The sequence below is a fragment of the Schistocerca americana genome, chromosome 4, assembly GCF_021461395.2.
Source record: "Schistocerca americana isolate TAMUIC-IGC-003095 chromosome 4, iqSchAmer2.1, whole genome shotgun sequence".
Taxonomy (NCBI): domain Eukaryota; kingdom Metazoa; phylum Arthropoda; class Insecta; order Orthoptera; family Acrididae; genus Schistocerca; species Schistocerca americana.
In genome coordinates, this window is record NC_060122.1 from 192,975,906 (window position 1) to 192,989,104 (window position 13,199).

The following is a 13,199-nucleotide window of genomic DNA, read 5'->3' on the forward strand; positions in this document are numbered from 1 at the left end:
TGAAGAAGAATTAAATGATCTGCTGAACGGAATGAACAGTCTAATGAGTACACAGTATGGTTTGAGAGTAAATCGGAGAAAGACGAAGGTAATGAGAAGTAGTAGAAATGAGAACAGCGAGAAACTTAACATCAGGATTGATGGTCACGAAGTCAATGAAGTTAAGGAATTCTGCTACCTAGGCAGTAAAATAACCAATGACGGACGGAGCAAGGAGGACATCAAAAGCAAACTCGCTATGGCAAAAAAGGCATTTCTGGCCAATAGAAGTCTACTAATATCAAATACCGGCCGTAATTTGAGGAAGAAATTTCTGAGGATGTACGTCTGGAGTACAGCATTGTATGGTAGTGAAACATGGACTGTGGGAAAACCGGAACAGAAGAGAATCGAAGCATTTGAGATGTGGTGCTATAGACGAATGTTGAAAATTAGGTGGACTGATAAGGTAAGGAATGAGGAGGTTCTACGCAGAATCGGAGAGGAAAGGAATATGTGGAACACACTGATAACGAGAAGGGACAGGATGATAGGACATCTGCTAAGACATGAGGGAATGACTTCCATGGTACTAGAGGGAGCTGTAGAGGGCAATAACTGTAGAGGAAGACAGAGATTGGAATACGTCAAGCAAATAATTGAGGACGTAGGTTGCAAGTGCTACTCTGAGATGAAGAGGTTAGCACAGGAAAGGAATTCGTGGCGGGCCGCATCAAACCAGTAGACTGATGACAAAAAAAAAAAAAAATCTAGGAGACAAGAAAGATATAATGAGTATACTGAAGAAGAAAGCTTTGTACCATAATAGATCGCTACTGGTATGTCATAACGATACTGAGGAAGAAATTCCTAAAATTGTACAACAGGAAAATGAAGAATTATTAAAAATGAAAAGGGATGGACGAAGTCTTGGGATGTCGTTAACAAAGGAAGGAATAGGTTAGTAAGCCGGCCGAAGTGGCCGTGCGGTTAAAGGCGCTGCAGTCTGGAACCGCAAGACCGCTGCGGTCGCATGTTCGAATCCTGCCTCGGGCATGGATGTTTGTGATGTCCTTAGGTTAGTTAGGTTTAACTAGTTCTAAGTTGTAGGGGACTAATGACCTCAGCAATTGAGTCGCATAGTGCTCAGAGCCATTTGAACCATTTGAACCAATAGGTTAGTATGTAAACAGATTGGTGACGGCGTCGCTTGTAGTAGCTATACAAAGAAGAAGAAAATAGCGCAAGGCAGAAATAAATGGTGGACAGCACCAAACTAGTCGAAACACTACTTAACTATGCAACACCGAATGCACTCACGCAATAAGAAGAGTAATATCACTTTCTCGCACCTCTTTCTCGGTCTCTTTCTAAGTTCCGAGACGGTAGAAAAAGGGATGCGGGCGGCTGTGAACATGAGTTGGTTACCATTTGCGCGTGTATTTAAACATGTGCAGAAAGGATAACTAAAACAAAATATGCTTTTTCTTTCTGAGGTACGATACGTACTCTTGGCAACACACAAGTGTCCTGACCGGAAAGCTCATAAAGAGATGGGAACTTACAGAGTCAAAGCGTTTAATTTATTTAGAACTGCGGGTTTTAAAGAAGATGAGCCGACACTAATTGCCTAGACTGAAACAATACTTATATTGCAAAACGAACAGAAGATGCTAAACGTTGAGTGTAAATGAGCATTGGCAAGTTTAATAGATATGAATGTAGTTAAAATTACGTTCTAGCCAAAGTCCTCATTCTTCGTTTCTTGAAACAATGAAATCGTCATTGGGATCGCAATACTGCCGTTAATAAGTTTTTCTGTCAATATCGGAATGAACTTTTATTAATTTATGACAGGTTGCACTAACTACGGAGCCATTATCAGACATATCCGAAAGATCTGCTTGTAGTGCAGCACCATAAGCTCGTTAGTAAAAGTATATTTTGCGATCGAGGTGGAGAAAAATATTATATTACTGTTTACCTTTTCTACTCTGCTCCCCTCTTCATCCCTCTCTCTCCCTTTCATTCCTTCCCACTCCGTCTCTCATCCACCATCCCCATTCTCTCTACTCCTCATCCACCTCCTCCCTTCTTCTTTCCCTACATCTCTTCACAAAGTTTCACTCTTTCTTTTCCTCCACACCTCACCCTCCTCCCTCTCACTTCCTCCCTACCCCACGCTCCTTCTGCACAAACACTCAACCTCTTCACCACACTCCTCCCTCCTTTCATTGTTTCCTTCCTCCTCACGATACTACTTCTCGCACCTACCATCTCTTTTCCCAACAGCCTGCTTCCCTATCTTTCCTGTCACACTAAAGCCTTTCCCAGTCCAGTCCTTCACTGCCCTCTCTTCATCCTCCTGTTTTACTCTCAATTTGTTTCTCTCCTTCCATTTTTCCCTTCCTCTCCCTTAATCTCGCTCCTAAGCTCCCTCTCACTCTCTGTCCCTCCCTACATCCCCATCTCAACATAAACACGCACCCACTCATCCACCTCCCCCTCCCACACATACAAACACACACACACGCACACACACACACACTCACACAAAATCACTCTCTCTCTCTCTCTCTCTCTCTCTCTCTCTCTCTCTCTCTGTCTCTCTTTCTCTCCCACACACTCCCTCACTCTCTCACTCTTCCTATCTATATCAGTTACAGAGAAAAAAGAAAGTAGTGTCACTACTGTTGTTAAATGAACTCTTTCCATGCGTAGTTACCCCCAAGTATGTGTGTTGCGGTCATCTCCATCTCACCGAACGTGGGTGCAGGAGGCATCAGTAGCACGCAGCGTTATGGCGTGGCAGTACTACTCACACATGACTCGCAGGTCGACCTCCAGACTCTGGCCGTCTCCCTCGACGTTGGAGGCGACGCACGAGTAGCCGCCAGCCGCCGCCCTGGTCACCGAGCGCAGCGCCAGGGCTTCCCCCATCACAGTCACGTCTTCGCTGTCTTCCAGCTCCAGGTCCTGCGCACACCGCGGTGAGCTTCCATCAGACATGTAACCAACCATCAAAAGTGACGTTTCAGCCAATATTGTGTAACGTCGCCAGTTTTTCTAGTTGGTAGTTGATAGATTAGTATTGATCGCCCGTGGCTAAAACTCGGCGATAGTCGGTAGAACGATGATACTATTATTAGGTAAAGACGACGTTACAAAAAACAGTGCTGAACGTGTGCGTGATATTTACTTCACCAATTGTGACCAATATTAGGCTACTCGTCGTAATTAACTCGTTTATATTCGATGGTTTACCAGTTGCTATTAAAATATTAACGTTAAATTCAAACCAGTTCCACCAAATTCCCCATAGTTTGGTTGTAATTTCAAATCTCATTGCGATTGCTTCCTAACTTCAAAGAGTTTCAATACATACGCCGAACACTTCAATCAAATATTATCGCAGCACGCTACAGATCACAGTTATGTCTCTAAATAATTTTGTAATTTGGAATCACAAGTGCGTAACATGGCACGAAAGGATGGTTTATTTCTCAATAACAATCACTTCCTAACAGGGCCGAGAGGAAGAAGCTTTCCCAGATGGTCGTGGTTGTGGTGGGGGGGATTTATAAATTATCTGCTTTAAAACTATTGCCAAGTTCGAGAGTACATTTGCAATTACGAATGTTCAGTGCCTAACCAGAGGTGAGTTCGAGTTATCTAATTAAAAAGTTCACTTCAATCTAATATAAGGTAGTCCTCTGTCTGAACTCTAAACAATGTTATAGTTGAAGTCAGTGCTTCCTTTCACTGCGTCATAGTAGATCGCAAATATCAGTCCTCGAAAAACAATCTAATCGCGCCTTCATATACAAATATTCAAACAACTCTGACCAGCTTCGTCTAACTCTCGTAGCGTAGTGACTATGGATCAAATTTTCCTTAGCCGTTAATCACGATTCTCAAAGCGTACTCACGCGAAGTATTCTTTCAGATCGTTGGTTCTAATTTGCTAATTTTAATTATAATGATTTTGCGATTTACTATGATTTTGAGTTTGAGTTTACAGAGATTCCATCTTTCTTTTGTAAGTTGATAAATTACTAAGTATAAGGTTCTTGTTTCAATTGTTGGTTATTATCCAAATAATACTGTTAAATGGAACTTTGGTTACTTGTTCGCTTTTCATGGAATTTGGAACTTGTTCTGGGGAAATTTTTGGGGTATTGGTTGCTATTTTTTCTTTTTTTAATTTTTCGTCCGAGGAAGTGGCATTACAATTGTACGAATCCTTGGTATAGTCTGTCTCTCCATTTAAGATTCTCTCCAACTGGCTGCGCAGTTTTAGTGTGATAAAAAGTATGGAAGTTTTTAACACTGCAGCCAGAGAAAAGGGACAGAGCTGCAACAAACCTGTGACACACCGCATACAGGCCAGACCTCTGAACTAAAACTGTCAGCCTAACAGGTGTCTATACTATATAAACGAAACTAAATAATTCCCTACTATACGAAGTGACTGCTATTCCTTCGTATTTCCTAACAAAGCGGCGCCAGACGGCGGTGATGGTGGAGGATTTGGTATTCATACAGCCCTTCCAGCCATTGATGACAACGTTACTTCTCCTTCAACTAACTGTTCAGTTACATTTTCAGGCTCGGAAAGGGGTCTGAGATGTTAGTCTACAGGCTGTGTGAGTCATTAGTATCATAATTCCCTTTGAGACCACAATGAAATCCTTTGCTAGAACGCTTGGAGAGTCCCCATGTTAAGAATACCACGGGTATAATTCACAAGTGTCAAACACTTAGAAATAGAATATAGGTCAACTGTAGGTCAGACGTTAGAGGTGTTCAGCGTTTGCAAGTGGTGAGTCCCTTTGGTGCCATCTCTGGGTGAAATGCTGTTGTTAACCCCGTATTGTTTCCTGCCGACTACGTAATCACGTAATGTGTTTAACCCCAGAAGTGGAAACGAACCATAGATACAATCCTTAAAAGCATTTCGTGTCAAACAATATGAAGTTTATTTCAAAAAGTCACACTGTGCTACTCAAAAGCATGCATTTGCGTAACAGGAGGACGCTTACTGCAGGAATTATCTCAGAATCGGGAGAGACCTAAGGTCGGCAGACCTAGTACGGATCTGGATCGACACTCCTTTATAAATTCTTCAGCGTTGCTGCCCCCCGAGTGATTTACCATTGGTACCCACTTCAAGCCGGTGACTAACACGGCCAAGGTGCAATGAGGAGTTTCCGGAATGGAACACCTGGCGGTAAATACCGGGATAACGTAATCACTGTGGACTGTAATAACGGAATGCCGGAGTACGGCGACACCGAAAGTTATGTGCCAGGTCTATATGTAACCCTTCTATTAAATTAAACCAAAAACATAATCAATAATAAGGTCCCGCCACGCTAGAAGCCAAACTGTAGTGAAACCAAAAAGAAATTGAGAGACTGGAAGGCAAATGGCCCCACGCGTAGAGACGAAATGAAATAAATCAATTAAAAGTCATGAAATAAACATTTATGTCATTACAAGCTGATAAACCCGGCATTGCCGAGTATTCATTTCGTCAGTTTTCTATTAGAAATGGAAACAAAAGTGAGCTGTGTTTCTCGTGAACTATCGAAACAAATGCCATTTCCATGTCCTCGTGAAAACACCTTCGAAATTGTGAAACAGTCGTGCAATGAAATGTGTGCGAATGTGTAAGTACAGTACTGAAATTAAGAAATACGGTGCCGGGCAGTTTCTGTACGCTGGGTGCAGCTGCTTTGCGTGTCTACCACACGATTTTCTAAACGTCTCTATGGAAACGCCTCTTCATACCTCTCAAAATAGACGGTTACTGTTTTCGCGCACAATCGTTAGCGCTTCTCAGTCCAAAGCTGTCAAAAGCGCTGCCAGATGTTAGCGATTTCCTCATAATGACTCGAATCTCCTAGTTGAGCTGAATACAAATACACACACACACACACACACACACACACACACACACACATACTTCCGTTTTTATAATATGTATGGATTATTATTATCATTATTATTATTATTATTTGTCATCTTCAAAGAGCGACATTACGGATATAACTTCAAGCCCAAGATCGCCTGACGTAGGCACAACTCAGTAATTGGCACAACTTGATGGAGCCGGCGTGACTTAAAGGCATGAGCGCCTGATGTGATGTTGGCACGGTGTATCGATCTTCTAGTTTTGTGTGGCTCAAGGTGACCGCTGGCAGTCTTTCCATCTTCCGTGTCCCAAAGCACTCAGGACGTACTCTGGCCTCTTAGACTCCTTCTTTCTTCCGCTGGTTGGTAACGGGCCTAACCCAAGTAGAGAACTGCCCGGCAGCTGGCGCAGTATCATTGTCTACACGAAAGGCGTCTGTTGTCTGCAGTGATTAGGTCGTGGAGGCTTCAACGTAATACCTGGAACCGGAGGTCAGACAAGGAAAACGCAGTCGGATGTTAACAGTTTCAAGCATCAGATTGCAAGAAGGGCGCATCCGACTCGCAGTCTGAAATGTTGATCGACACTAGAATGAAGGGTCTGCGGAAGGCAAATTCCGAACAAACAGCAAGCAAATCACTCAGAGTGATGCCTCAATGATCCGAAATTTCGTGACAAATTGTAACTGTGTCGCAGACTTGGCCCCCGAATCTGTGACCTTTATCTAGCCAAGCACCTACCACCCCCCACCCTCACTGCCTTACTTCCGCCAGGACCTCATCACCTGTCTCCCAGACTTCACGGATGTTCTCTGCAACCTTGCAAGACGAAAGTTGTTGCGGAGACAAGGCACAGACACACCGGGAAGGCGTTTCCAGAATGAATTTTCGGTCTACAGGGGAGTGTGCGCTGATTCCGATCTACCTGGAATTTGCCGGACCATGACTCGAACATGTGACCTTTGCCTATCAACTCCTGGTCCGGCACACAGTTTTTATCTGTTTCCCTTGGTTTTTTGCGGTCTGCCACGAATCCCTCTCATCTGCCAACCTCGTCATCTCAGAGTCGCACTTGTACCCTACATTCTCAGTTATGTGCTGGATGTATTCCAGTAACTGCCTTGCCCTACAGTTTCTACCTACAACAGTTCCCTCTAGTACCATGGAGGTTAACACTTAATACATCTCGTATCATCCTGACCCTTCTCTTGACAGTGCTTTCCACATCTTTCTCTCTTCGCCGATTCTGCAAAGAACCTCCTCATTCCCTAATTTATCAGTACAGCTAAATATTCTGCTGTAGCACTACATCTCAAGTGCTTCGATTCTCATCAGCTCCGGGTATGTTCCACTACCGTAGACTGCTGTGCTCCAAAGGTACTTTCTCTGAAATTTCTTCCACAAATTAAGGCTTATGTTTTATATTAGTAGACTTCTCTTGGCCAGGAATGGCCTTTTCGCCAGTGATCATCTACTTTTTATGTCCTCCGTACTCCGTCATCATGGATTATTTTGGTGCCTAAGTAACACAAATCTTTAGATTCGTCTCCTTCGTGATCACCCAACTTCATGTTTTCTCCCTATTCTCATTTCTGCAGCTTCACTTTACTTTCCTCTCTTCGATTTACTCTCAAAACCATAATCTGTACTCATTAGACTGTTATTCAACATATCTCGTAATTCTTCTTCAATTTCATTGACGATAGCAATGTCATCAGCTAGCCTTATCTTTGATATCCTTTCACCCTAAATTTTAATCCTACTCTTGAATCTTTCTTTTATTTTCGTGATTGCTTCTTCGATGTATCGATTGATCCAGCAGATAGAAAAGATCACTCAGACTTCATTGGTCTTCACAGATTGCTTTCACTAATTTCTCATTCCGCACTCAGCGATCGTCCCCCTGAACCATCTTCTTCTCACCCCACTCACTGCTCTGCATCCTCATTGATTACTCTCACTCAAGGTCTGTCCACTCTCTTGGCTGCCAGCTGCTCAACAATTTTGTTCATTTTCTCTCGATTTGTCCTAAATTGGTTCGTCGTTCATGGCCTTATTGTGCAATCTCACAGCTGCAATCTTCGAGCAGGGTAACAAAATTTCCAACACTGAGAGTCACGAAGTCCATTGGTACCACATGGCGACTGGCATGGGAAATCCCGTATCGTTTTCACGCTACCTCCACTTTATGGAACATCAAGCGTTTCCTGCTGCTTTCCTAGCGGATTGCATTCCGTATTTTCTGTAAAGCGCGCCAAGAATTTCTTGAAGTGCGTATCTGCATTCATGAGTTATAGAAATGGCTGCTATCCAACTTACTCAAATGTTTGTGGCAGGAATGGCTGAAAGCCTTTGCTCAAACGCCCCTGGGCAAGACCCCTGTCCCGCTTTTTGTAAAGTCCAGGAAACCATCATAAATCGCGCTGAATTCATTGTAATTATCGTCTTTCAATGAAAGTGTCATTTCTGTTAGTCTCATTGCGTATTTCTTCCATTTACCTTCTGTACTACACTGTAGCTGTTCATTCTAAGTACGGTTCAAGTTTCCTCGGGCTATGTTACTTACCAGTGACACATTAAGCGGAAGGCACTTTCGTCTAAGTTGTGCACACCAGAGTATTTAGTAGTACGATATTTAAAAGCGTACTAACGTCACTGGCACACGTAGCTAATAAACGTCATCACACTTTAGGGTAATGTAAGCGTGACTGTAATGCACCTGATAATGGCAGCACGCCGCCGAAATGAGTCTCACTAATAAATATTACTAAAAAGTGTCCGATACAGTAAAAATAACTCCGTTAATTTATAATACAGTCGCTGTACTCAGCAAGTTCCATACAATGCGGGTATGTTAAATTTTTAGTTCATTAATCGAGAAAGTCGGGTAGTTTGTAAGAGGATGAGAAAGTGCAGTAAACTTACGTCTTTCCTCCAAGTGATCTTGTACGCCGCTGGGTTGGCTGTGACTTCGCACTGCAGCAGAATATCTGCTCCCTCGTGCACCACCTCAGAATCCACGTGTACCCGCGTCACTGGAGCGTCTGCAAAAACACGAGGCCTCAATCATTATGCCGAATTCATTCAGAAATAAAATTATTCAATAATAGGGAATAATCTACCGCTGTTGGCCGGAGTGGCCGTGTGGTTCTAGGCGTTACAGTCTGGAGCCGAGCGACCGCTACGGTCGCAGGTTCGAATACTGCCTCGGGCATGGATGTGTGTGATGTCCTTAGGTTAGTTAGGTTTAATTAGTTCTAAGTTCTAGGCGACTGATGACCTCAGAAGTTAAGTCGCATAGTGCTCAGAGCCATTTGAACCATTTTAATCTACCGCTAAATTCTAGTCGTCAGACGTACCGGATGTAGCTACAAAATAACGGGACAGTTGGTGACACAGAGTAAGTACACATGCGCCTAAGATGAACAACGAACAGCTGTGATGGCGCCTTCTCAGTTTAATGCGGCATCTCTGGTCTCTGCAGACAAATCAGTGTGGGCGTGATCTTCATTTATTCAGAGTTGCTATTTTCTTGTCGAAAAATGATACGTGTAATACTAGAGCGACGAACTGCCTCGCCATTTCACATGGAAATTCAGCTACTGAAACCGATCTGTTACTAAAAGAAGTCTACAGCGAAGACTGCTTATCAAGTACGCGATGTTTTGAGTGGTTCAACCGTTTACAAGATGGCCGAGAAGAGGCTGAAGATGACTAATGCCTGCTTCAAAAACTAATGAAAATATCGAAAAAGTGAGTAATCTGATTCAGTCTCAGCGTCGGGCCGGCCGTAGTGGCCGTGCGGTTCTAGGCGCTACAGTCTGGAACCGAGCGACCGCTACGGTCGCAGTTTCGAATCCTGCCTCGGGCATGGATGTGTGTAATGTCCTTAGGATAGTTAGGCTTAATTAGTTCTAAGTTCTAGGCGACTGATGACCTCAGAAGTTATGTCACATAGTGCTCAGAGCCATTTGAACCATTTTTTTCTCAGCGTCGGTTGAGTATTCGAACGATTGCTGAAACTGCGGGAACAGGCAAAGAATGCGTAAGGCACATTTTACATGTTTAATTTAACATGAGAAAACGTGTGCGAAATGGTGCCGGAAGTTCTCGCAGTCGAACAAAAAAAGCTCGTAAAAAAATTGTACTGACATTGTGAATACCATTGAAATTATCCTCATTTCTTGGAATTAGTGAGTACATGTGACAAATCTTGTTTTCTTTCCACTTATGATCCAGATACTAAGCACAAATGCACTTTAAGTACCCAACCTTCACAGAGAGCGGAGAAAGCTCGAATGAGAAAATTCTGGTTCCAAGCGACGTTGATTATTTTTTCCTCGATATCCATGGAATTGGTTATATTCACTCGGTTCCTGAGTGTCAAATGTTAATCAACATTCTCCGTGAGAAAATAAGAAAAAAAACGATCTGAATTGTGGAAGTACAATTCATGGGTTCTGCATCAAGACAACACACGGGCTCGTACTGCATTGTCTGTTAAGAGGTTACTAACGAAACACAATATCTCATTGTTAGATAACCGGTCTTATTTCCCTGACCTAGCACCAGGTACTTTTATCTATACCCCAACTTGATATCTTAATTAAAAAGAACGCGATTTTATTCAACTGAAACAGCGAAAGTAAAAGCGGCACACGTCATCTTGGAGTTCACAGAGGGTCTTCCAGCACTGTTTCCATGAACTGAAAATTTTCATGGAACGTTGTACGGAATTCGCATGGAAATTAGTACGGATAGAGGAGGGGAGTATACTAAAGGTGAGAATAACTAAATATGTATGTTTTCGAAAGAAAACGTTTCCAGCAGTAATCCCAATATTTAATAGCCACACCTCGCGCAGCAGTATTCTTTTCCACTTGGATTCCAACTTGGAGTGAGGGATAACCGATTGTCTATGTTGGTGGTCATCAAACTGCGGCCCGCCGGTTACATGCGGCCCAAATCAAGTGTTCTTGTGGCCCCCGGTTCTCGGCCGTATTTTATAATAATATGCATCTAACAACTACCAGACAACAGAATCCTAAACATCAAACAACATTAACTGCTTCTTAAGTGTGTATTTTTCTTCCTCTGTAATGAACAAAAATATAGAGACAGTAATATTTGAAGATGTGCGTAATTTTACCTGACTCTGGTGAATTCGGCTATGAGCTACGTTAAGTTTGCCTCTTACCTCAGGGACAGACAGGTAAGTGAAGCGGACAGTGTGTGGTTAATGGAATTAAGTGGGGAATATTCAAAACATATAGCTAACATATGTGATCGTGTCTAAAACTGTTGTTACTGTCATTATGTGTTATAAGGTACACAAGCTGCGACTTGTCGCGAATAAAACAGTGATTCGCACGTAGAATAAATTTCCTTTAATTTACGTTTATGATCACAACATTTTGTTCACACATTACTGTTTTCGGTCTATAATGACCATTTCAGATCTGTGTTTCTTTAAAAAAAACCTTAGTGTTGCTGACAACATGACTCGTGCATGTGCTGTTATTTATATATATTTGACGATGCTGGTGCTGATTTTGCATTGAACATTTGACGATGCCACTATGGCTGCCGTACAGTGTTTTTATAAAACACAGATCTGAAGATGGTCATTATAGACCGAAACCGGTAATCTGTGAACAAAAAGTTTGTGACCATAGACGTAAATTAAAGGAAATATTACAAGGTACATATCTATGTAGGTTATTCAGCAATAACAGTAGCACTATGGGATGGTGTGGTAAAGTGGTCAGGACGCTAAAAGTGAGCATTGCATAGTTTTTGCCCTTAACAATGCTGCTGCCTGCCAAGAAGTGGTCACACTAGTTTTAATATACTTCGCCACTGTTGTCAATGAGAGCGACAGAGGAGGGTTGTTCCCCTATTTTTTAGTAAGATATTTACTCTTTTTGAGTTGTATGATGTAAGGTATGTCGTATATGTTATTCTTTTGTTGAATTACTTGTATGGAGAGCAGTTATTTATTATAATATCAGTCTTTAAATAAAATGTTTTGGCATACACATGTAGTTCCTTGTTAATTCTTTCAGTGTGATAGAGTCTTATGTGGATCACTAATGCCGGCATGGCGTACGATCGTGAAAAGTGGCCACACTACTCGTCGGGAAAAGTGGCCAATAAGAGTTAGTCACTTCCAAAAGGACACATAATACAACATGTGCAACTGAGCTCTGAAACATCTCATACATAAAGCCATTCCCTCCCTCTGTCACTATTTCGAATTAATGAAGTTACATTATTTAAAATCGTCTGTTCTGTAATATTTGGCCTACCTCAAAAATCCAGTTGAAATCTGTCTATTCAGCCGCATGGTATTCGTTCAAATACTGGCGCGTGAAAACGCCTAGAAATGTGCCCGGGAATCAGAAAAACAAATAGGTAGGGAAAAGTGGTCATTGTTTAAGCCTTCAGAAGAATGCATCTAGTTCCTACATACTATATCATTTTCATTTACGAACATTTGGTGTAATACATTTTAAATTATGTAGATTAGAATGTGTAAGGGTTTAACTTTTATCAGTAATCATTGTTTGGTGAAAATTGATTATTTCCTTTTCGCATTCAGTGGCCACTTTAACCCACCCCATACGTACGCAGCCCTGCAGAGTACAATGTCAATATTGGCTCTTGAGCAAAATAGTTTGACGACCACTGGTCTACATGCTTCGTAAGCGCACCAATTGCTGAATTGCTGTTATTGTCGTGACTCCCACATGCGAAATATATACAACGGGCAAAGCACAGACTTCCTCGAATAATGTAACTTTTAACCCGTCTCGATAGCAAAATGTTTATTCATATGACCGGTTTCGGTTCCTTTAGAACCATCTTCAGATCTGATATTTCGGTTACAGGAGTAACGCTTCCAAATACAGCAACTTCCACATGCTGCGTCACAGTTGCTGTATTTGGAAGGGTTACTCCTGTAACCGAAATATCAGATCTGAAGATGGTTCTCAAGGAACCGAAACCGGTCATATGAATAAACATTTTGCAATCAAGACGGATTAAAAGTTACATTGTAAAATCACTGATTGCAGCTATCATAACAGACATTATTATTTTTGCAAAATTCCTCGAATAACATTTCCCACTATCCTACAGAGTTCCGCTAGAAGAAGATCCTCTAGCTATGACGAAACAAAGGCCTATATGGAATACCAAAAAACAGGACGTGTTTTTGCTTTGTGGGAACGTGTCGTTTTCACAGTCACTTCACCCAAAGATTCAGTTTCCCAAGGCCGAGAAGATAGATGGCAGGTTGTATT

At 42.2% G+C, this 13,199-nt stretch overlaps 1 protein-coding gene across 1 annotated transcript in view; it reads right to left on the reverse strand.

The window, feature by feature from the left end:
* The window catches only part of LOC124613342 (hemicentin-2-like), a 193,317-nt gene that overhangs the window by 60,416 nt on the left and 119,702 nt on the right, over positions 1-13,199 (reverse strand). The window contains exons 9-10 of the mRNA XM_047142039.1: positions 8,821-8,939; positions 2,802-2,955 (exon numbers count right to left, since the gene is read on the reverse strand). Of these exons, the coding sequence (XP_046997995.1) occupies positions 2,802-2,955; positions 8,821-8,939 (273 nt within the window). The remainder of the gene's footprint in view (positions 1-2,801; positions 2,956-8,820; positions 8,940-13,199) is intronic.